Raw genomic sequence first — 9055 nt, forward strand, 5'->3', positions numbered from 1 at the left:
GCTGCAGTTATTTTTGGAATTACAAATTTAATGCAACTCTGTAGTAGAGAAGAGATTACATATCCCTTTATTCACAGACAAAGATTTCTGCCCAGGTTTTGATACGGAAAAGCAACAGACGTTAGTTTAGTTTGATGCAGATCCTAAACCTTTGCTCTATCAATGTTCAAATCCAATGTTCACTGTCATTCTAACCCTTCAAAAAAACCACCAGAGGATAAGTTTCAATACATACTTGTTTAGCACCTATAGGATCTGCAAGTAATGTCTTCCACTGATCACTAATATTTGGTCCACAAGCTACTAGGAGGGTGGTGAAGCACTGGAATGGGTTACCTAGGGAGGTGGTGTAATCTCCTTCCTTAGAGGTTTTTAAGGTCAGGCTTGACAAAGCCCTGGCTGGGATGATTTAGTTGGGAATTGGTCCTGCTTTGAGCAGGGGGTTGGACTAGATGACCTCCTGAGGTCCCTTCCAACCCTGATATTCTATGATTCTATAAAAAATATGGGGGGGGGGCAGTTCAGGTGAGGCAAAGGCATTGGATTAGGTTACTTAAGCAGTGTCAACACATCCTCCCAGACTGCTTCTATTGATGGGAATTCTGAATGTGAATAAGGTGTGTTGCTTTGTGAACTAGGGATAAGTGCAACCCTTTCAAACATTTCTTCTTTTAAGGTCTACCCCAGTCACTAGTCAAAAATAAAAGACTCACTCCAGCACTATAATTTGAGATATCTGCACAAAAGCTCACCTTGATCTTTCAGGAAGGACAGATATGCTATTTTGCAATAAAAACCAGTGCATATGTCTTGTTAGATAATATCTGAACAAGCTCATCATTCAGGCCTTAGCTGGTAATGGAAAAGCAAGGAATTTAGATAATCCAGGGGGCTGGCCAGGCACTTGCCACAGTTGAAATTTTGTCAACCATATCTAAAGGCTATGTTTTGTCTACAGCAGGAATTAGAAGTGGCATTTTTATTGCAAATCTAAGCTCCTGCTGGCATCTCACTGAAAAGTGACCTCATTTGAGACTGAAGGGGAATCTGTCAGGGACAAACACACTGATCCTGTAATACTGGTTTAGATTAAAGTTTATCTTCTGATTAGTGAACCATACTAAAGCAACATGAAAAGTGGTTTATGTGTTTGGCAGCTGGCAGTGTGTCACAGACTACATCACTTTTCAATTAGATGGTACTTGCTAAGAGAAAGCTCAGAAATGTCAGTTTTAATTAACGTATTCATCAAATGAAATTCATAGTTCACACAATACAGCAGCAGGAAGTGCTGGTCACATCTCAGGATGTAGGCTGACTCAGGAGTGCAGATTTCTTTATGTTAAATGTTTCAAGGAACATACAGCAAGTTAAGAGCTACAGTTAACAAGAACTGAATTCTCCCTTGTGCGATATTTGAAATCTGCATAATTTATCAATGTACTGGCCAAAGGTTTATAAGCAGGCACAAAATGTGAAACCTGTAACATTTTATTTAAAAAAACCAACAAGCTTCAGAATAGATCCAAATGTAGTAACTTCTCCAAAAAAAATATCAAAAGGTACAGTGTAAAGCCATCTCTCTCATTAAATACAAACTAGCTTTTCATGATGCATTGCATCAATGTTTTGCATCTTTGTTGCATCCTGGTACACAGGAAATGTATGCACTGAAACAGGATGACTAACACCACATTACCTAAATTCTAACAGAGGGACTTTTTTCAACAAAATTTCTACTGGTAATTTAAAAAACCTTAACACCCATGAAGTTTAATTAAATTTTTGCTAGGTACGTTTTCAAAGTTAAAAATAAAGGGTTAAGTACTGAACAGTGTCAAGGATGCATTTTGACTTTAAAACTGCTATATGAAAGAAAGTCCTTCCACTGTCAAATGCTCTCAATGTTAAACTCTTGGGTAAACAAGCTGTTTACTTGGAATTTCAGAAAAAGTGCAAAGAAACCAGTTTTAAAAAAATTGAATCCATAGTCTAAGCAAGAGAGTATTAAAACTACTTTGCAACATAGGCATCTGTGGATGCAGCAAGCCAACAATTCCTTTTATCTGGCTATATCTAAGTCCCATTGCTATGAAACAGTTGAAAATCCACTAGGTCGTGGAATTGAAGATAATTTTACCTGTACAATTTTGAACAGGTGCTTTGTTTCCATTAAGGGTGTGAATGCACAATGAGGATGCTCCAATTTGGCAGTCATCCTACAGATAATTATGCACATGCATAACTTTTACACGTGCTAGAAGTCTCATTGAAGCCAGTGGGATTACACTTGTACATAAAGTTAAGCATGTGCCTACTTGTCTGCAAAATGTGGGCTTCTTATCCCAGCAATTCTTCCCCAGCTTCAATGTCAGTTAAGATATTTGACTTTACTTCAGATCAGGCTCATCCTTGATTTCTCTTTGGTATATACAAACAGGTGTCATTTGATAGTTTATCTGTGTGGCTGCTTCTTAAAAGACTGAGGAAACCCTTTAGGGGCAAGGTATATGACATTAAAATCCAGAGTCTGGGAGGGTTAGGAAACTTAGCACATTACCCTTTCTTATATGAAAGTCAGTATTTACCCTTATAAAAGGGACACCAAACAAACATATTGCATTACATTTGTGAAAACCTAAAAAAGGAATAGAAGGGTAGAGTTTAAACAAAATGCAAGAGAAAGTTCCATTTACTGAGGCGGCAGATACAACATGAACAGCTGCAGTACAAGCTTCTCCCATACTGCCCAACCCTGACTTGGGGGGACCACTTTTAAGGATGAGTAGTATAGTCTTCATGCCTGTTAAGTACCTGGCCTGACAGTAAAACTACTTTTTCAAATGAGGATGCAAAAAATTTAGTCTCCAAGGAAGAAAAAAAACTGCGAGTGTCAGAAGCACAAAGAATTACAACCAAACCCCTATGAAAGAAAAAGAGGCGGCTACATCTTGAACAGAAATACTCTCAAACTCAGGCTTTATGCCAAACTGCAATCTGGAGGGAAGCTTTCTGGCAGAGTCTCTGCTCCTCTGAAAAGAGGTTTGTAATGGAAATATTGACACGATCTTCACTATAGCAGGGGCTGAGGAGCAGATACTGAATGTCACTAACAAAAATAATTAACTTTTGCCTGCCGTTTGTACTTGGGCTGTGAGGGAAACTGCAATAAATCTCCTGCCTTAATCACCAACTGGGGTTACACAAAATCTGTTTAGATCAGAACACACCACCACTTACCAAGCAGATCAGTTGCCCTATTTTTGCCTGGGTCATTGTGTCTTTTTACTATTAAAAGTAAAATCAATAAGGATATTTAGTTGTGTCAGCATCCTAACAAAAAGTCTGGAGAACTTCAGTGACGTATACTATACTCTTCTGCCCACTTTCATCCCAGTTTCTCAGATCGGTGGAGTCTTTAATATATGTGTCCTTTCGACAGCCTCTAGCCCACTGTTACAAAACGGCTTCCTTTGTTCTGAGACAGGGCTGTTCTTTGTTCCTTGAGGATCCCAAAGCGCTCATTCAAAGTCATTCCAGTCTGAAAAACAAAATCATTTCATAATAGAGCTTGAAAGTATCAGACTGATCTGTTACAATAGCAAAGTTAGGACAATGAGTATCACCCCTGCCTAGTTCTGCTCAGATTTTTTTTATCCATACTGAAACACGCATCTAAGGGTTGTATGTAAACAAACATTGAAGATTAACTTATCTTGTTTTCCTTCTTTTGCAGTATTTATTTAAAAAAAAAATACATGAGTAGAATACGTCTTTACTATAGTTATATGAGATGCAAGAACATTAATGCAGTGTTCAGCTGCAAGTGAAGTCAGGAAATGCAAAAATATAAATTAAGGTAAAAAAAGCTGAAAACAGAACTTTGACTCCACAGATCTGTTCTCCATACATATTAAATTACATCTGCCAACTTCAGTGACTAATACAGGTTTTTACTATTTTACATTCCTGTTTCATAGTCCACACAGTTGAGAGAGCAAACTGGATTCTATTCTAGCTAACAATTCACTTATTCGACTTTGTTCACAAGAACACTTGCAATACTCATTACATAGTGGTGCATGTGAAGAAAGAACCCAGCATAACCTCCTTATTTTAGGAAACAGGGAGTCAGTTACAAAAAGCACCTTTATTTATAAAGCAAGATTTGATCTGGAATCACTGAAAGTCATACAACACAGCAATGACATTTTTATGTGGTATTGTCACAATAGGATTTTAGTTTCACCACCTGTAACATTGATGAGTTAACACCAGTCTGAAATTTTACTTTTGTATTTCCTGATATTCTGAATGTTATTCCTCAGCCCCCAATTTAGTTTTCCTTTTCACTTAAGACACAGCTGTTGCATAACTGTAGAGTGACGTAATTCAGTCTGGCAAGTTTGTTAGATACAAAAAGCCCAAATTCTGAAACCACAAAATTGCACAATTTTGTTTTCCCAAAATGTCAGATTTTGATGTTGGACTCTGTAGACTCAGGAGCCATGGCACTGCATATAAACAAAAAACAATGTAACTAAATTCCCAAGGAGATTTTCTTCAATTTTATACATATGCAAAAAAGTTTTTGAAGAGTCTTTGTTTTCAATCCTCATCTAAAGTTGAATTAGTCAGATTCAGCCATCTGCGTTGTGCAGAAGACATGAAAGAGAGAAGGGAAAAAAAATAGATGTTCCCTGCTGTACTCTCAATTTAGGAATATAGTGCCCTTCATCCAGGAACATCACAGTGCTACACAACTATTAAGTTTTAAATCCTCTGTGAGGTAGATAGGCATAACAGATTTTTTAATAGTAGGACCAGAGAGGTTAGGTACTTGTCCAGAGTTACACAGCAAACTAATGCCAAAACTGGAAGCAGAATCAATGAGCCTAACTACTAGTCCCCTACTTTAGCCCTAGACAACTCGATTAACAAGGAGCCCCAAACCTCTTTTAGTTATATGTTGAATCACTCCAAGTGAGTGTTAGGAAACAGCTTTTACCTGTTTTCCAACACTGTTGATATCAAATTGCAAAGTAACTCCTTTGGGAATCTTCTTCTCTTCTGGTTGCTCCTTCTTCATTAGAAATGGAGGCACAGGAATACGAGTTAACCGTGGCTTCTGGGAACTGAAAGAAGACTATTTTTAAAATGGCACATTGAATAAAGGTTGATGTAACAATAATCAGGTGTTACTGTCTACAAAGATGTACTATGAAAAGACAGGAGACCACACTTCCAAGTAAACTGCTAATACTGCAACGGAAGGAAGAATTATTAGAATATGGTTGAAACACTGACTGGATAGTTGGAAATGTTTGATTTCAAGGAGGCAGAGTATAACCATTCATCACTTCACTGAAAACAATATCTATCCGCAGATTAAATGGGCTAAAAAGTAGGTAGGGGAGGGGAAGAGAGCCAGTATTTTAAAATTAAATTTTAAATATTTGCATATTTATTTTAAACCTCTAGCACTATTGATATATAGTGATTCTTTACTGTCAATTTTACAAGCTTTAGCTACAAAGAGCAAGGCTGGTGCAATTCCCTTTTGAGGATAGGTACCACTGATCAAAGGTTTGTTCAGAGTTCTGAAGTTGAACACTAAGAATCTTAACATACAGCTATCCTGTCCAATTTACAAAAAGGAACACAAGAATGTTTGTCTGATTTAAACTCAATTCTACTGTTATTTCTACAAACTAGGGAGGATCCAAGTACCAATTCCTGGACATTCAGTCATTCAAGACTTGGTGAGGGGAGAGGAATTCAATTCAAGCCCACACCAAGCTCCTAACCGAGAAACCTCAAAGTGCACCCCAACAATTACACATTATCTGAACACAGACTGAGAAACAGAAAGCGCCTGATCTTGCAAAGCCTCCACAGACAGAACTCCCATTCATGCCACTGGGAGCTGTAAGTATAGAGAGCTTGCTACACCGGTCCCAGAACCAGTAACTGGAATTATGAAGGAAGAAGATTGTTTGGCATGTTCTACTCACACTGGGGATGGGATTGCTCCAGGGTTGTCAATAGATACAGTCAGAATGCCTCCATTTGTGGTAGAAGTTCGCCACCTAGTTTGAAAGCACAGGAATCACGTATGCAGGCTGAAATTCCAGCGTACCATTTGGGCTTTACATGAAATGCACATTCCTGACTAGCCACTATTTTAAAAGTCTGTCAGAACTCTAGAGTTTTCAGAGTATTGGGTGGTATACCAAGACTCATACAACCAGGCACAAGCTACACATCTATATGGACCACTAGCATAGACTGAGACAGGCCTTTGAAGCCACTAAATTGTCTAACTCTTCAGAGCATCTCTAGATGACATCAGGTGAAGAGTGCCAACACATAATCCACCCTAGCATTTCAATAATTGCTAGAGCAATGATGGGAGTTTCTGAAAATATTCAGTGCAGATAAGACCAGATAGGTCCATCAAATCCAATAATGAGTCTGAAATTCTGTGACATATGCTGCTCTCATATGAGCTGTTTATTCTTCCTACTATAGCTTGCTGCAATCCCTTTTGCTTATCCATGAAGAGCCTGGGAAGTGGAGATTCCCTCTTTCCTCATAGACATGCCGATCTGATCTTATCCTTTTCACATGTAAGCCTGGAAAATGGCCTGTCTCACTGATTTTAAACTGTTTTACAGGCTCTGGATTTATAAATTAGGTACAGTAGCTGCTACATCGACAGGAGGGGAGAAACTACTGAGCTATATAGAGCCTAAGTTTTAAAATGACAGAGCCTTGGGCGCAGAGCTTACTTAGTAGCTCTGAAATTGGCAACAGATCCCTCATTCCTGGGTGCATCTTGTGCAAGTGATCCTTCCAGTTAAACTAAGAGCTGCTGTAAAAGCAGGCGGGAAGGAGGGAGAAAGGGATGAACACTGTTTCCCACCAAAAACATACTGTGTTTCCCCGAAAGTAAGACATCCCCGAAAATAAGACCTACTTCCAGTTTTGCCTCTCGCTGTAATATAAGACATCCCCCGAAAATAAGACCTCCCCGATAATAAGGCCACCCCGGAATATAAGGCCCCGAAGCTCCAGGAAAAATAAGACCTCCCCTGAAAATAAGACCTAGTGCATCTTTGGGAGCAAAAATTAATATAAGACACTGTCTTATTTTCGGGGAAACAGGGTAGTACATCATCCAAATTCATGTCACTACTCAACTCAGAAGCCCACAAAAGAAGGTTCCAGTCACCACAACAGGAGCAAGTTAGAGTACTCTGGATACAACAGAACTAAAGCAAAGCAGTTTAAATGGATAATGCCTTAACTGTAGCTCTTCAGCTGAAATATGACACTTACTGGCGAGTTCTCTTTGCTGCCTGATTATCCAGAAGTTCTTCTACTGGCTGTACTTGTGCCTGCACCTGAAAACACAGAAAGATGGGTACAGGATTTGAATACTGTTACACTTCCTGATCTTGCAGTGTGAGGTTTTAAAACATGAACAAGAATCTATGAACACATCCATAAGATGTATACCAAAAACAGATCTACAACTTTAGTGCTGTTCAACTGCAGATGGTCACCTTAGGCCCCAGAAACACATGTTCCCTTGAAGCATAGGCAATTTTTATAAAGGGATTAAAATGAAGAAATTTGCCAAAAAATGTAACCCAATAGGCAAGACAGAGAGGAGAGAGATTCCATCCAGAGTCATAAGGACCAGACAGGGTGGAAGCTTACCCACACACATGGCTGGAATAGAGGAGAGAGATTCACAAACTGGGATGTGGTGAAAAGAAACTTACTATAAGAGATTCTGTATCTATTGCCACTGAATCCCCCTACCAATTTGCAGTTTTATCACATTCTGATTGTGTTTTTTAATCTCCCCTCCTGTAGTCTGAAAAATCCTCACTAAAGCAAGTGATTCCACATGGATTGACCCCTGTATCTGTGCAGAACCCCACTGAAGTAAGTGGCGCTCGTGTCTACCCATGCAGTGTCAGTTACAGTTAGGGCTCAAACATATAAAGGAAAAAAATTAAAAACCACTTTTCTCTTTGCATTCTTAGTTATTTGACTGTTACTTATGAGGCGGATTGATCTAGATGTATATAGTTTAACCATAAATCTGTATAACCATTTATGGTTTAAGGATAAACAAATCATGCAATTCTGAAGCTTACTGCCTTCCATCCTTCAACTAAAGGCAAACTTTAAAAGTATGTAGCTTTAAACAATTTACCTTCAAGAAGAAGCTGCAAGGGCTTACCACTATCCTGAAATACACACCCCAATTCCATAAACCTCAGAATGATTCAACTGTTTTTGGGGTACAAAAAGACTCACATATTGCTCTACAAGAAATTTTTAACTCAAGATAGGCCCAGGTTTTTCCTGGAATGGTAAGTATATGGTTCCAAGGCCACTTGAAGTGTTGTCTTTTCAGAGATCAAAGACGACACGTCAAGTGATTTTATTCAGAGTTGATCTAGATAGTCTGATCCATCAAATGGGGAGCTGACGAAGAAAATAACATTCATTTTAGAGTCTAGTGCACAGTATTTATTTTATTTAAGAAAATGTTTATTGTACCTTCAGACCCCTCCTGAAGAGGAAAGTTGCTTGACGCATGTCTTTCTGCTGGTTTAGTTTATTTCCAATTCTGGCAAAAGTGGATGGTATATTACTCCTGTAACATTTTACAAAATAAGACCAATATCATTATCAAAAACTTATATGGACAGCCAATTTTTAGAGAAAAATAGAACAAGACTGTGGATAATGGAGTCAAGAAGCAAACGTCTCATATTCCCCAATGCATCACTAAGACAAGTCACACGGTAGCTACATTTAGAAACTGAGCCTTTTAACTTTGTTTGTCCCAACTAAATATTTAAATAGGGTAGAGTGGGTTTATTAAATCTACGTTTTCCTTTTAAAAGACACATGGAGTTGTCACGGCTACAGGGGAAACTGCACCTTAGACCACTTTTTAGTCTCTCAGGTGCACCCTATAGGTGATAGGCCTGGCTTCCTGCACCTCATTTTGGGTGGAACCACCCAGTCC

General features: G+C 38.7%; 1 protein-coding gene across 1 annotated transcript; it reads right to left on the reverse strand.

Annotated features, from left to right (window-relative positions):
• Positions 1-1477: 1477 nt before the first annotated feature.
• FYTTD1 (forty-two-three domain containing 1) lies at positions 1478-8673 on the reverse strand. The gene is made up of 5 exons (XM_026650121.1): positions 8581-8673; positions 7342-7406; positions 6015-6089; positions 5009-5135; positions 1478-3541 (listed from the first exon to the last, which is right to left on the reverse strand). Exons 1-5 carry the CDS (start codon positions 8617-8619, stop codon positions 3446-3448), a joined length of 402 nt encoding a protein of 133 aa, XP_026505906.1. The 5' UTR covers positions 8620-8673; the 3' UTR covers positions 1478-3445.
• Between the last annotated feature and the right edge of the window lie 382 nt (positions 8674-9055).

The sequence above is a fragment of the Terrapene carolina genome, unplaced genomic scaffold, assembly GCF_002925995.2.
Source record: "Terrapene carolina triunguis isolate 2854851 unplaced genomic scaffold, T_m_triunguis-2.0 Scaffold88, whole genome shotgun sequence".
NCBI lineage: Eukaryota > Metazoa > Chordata > Testudines > Emydidae > Terrapene > Terrapene triunguis.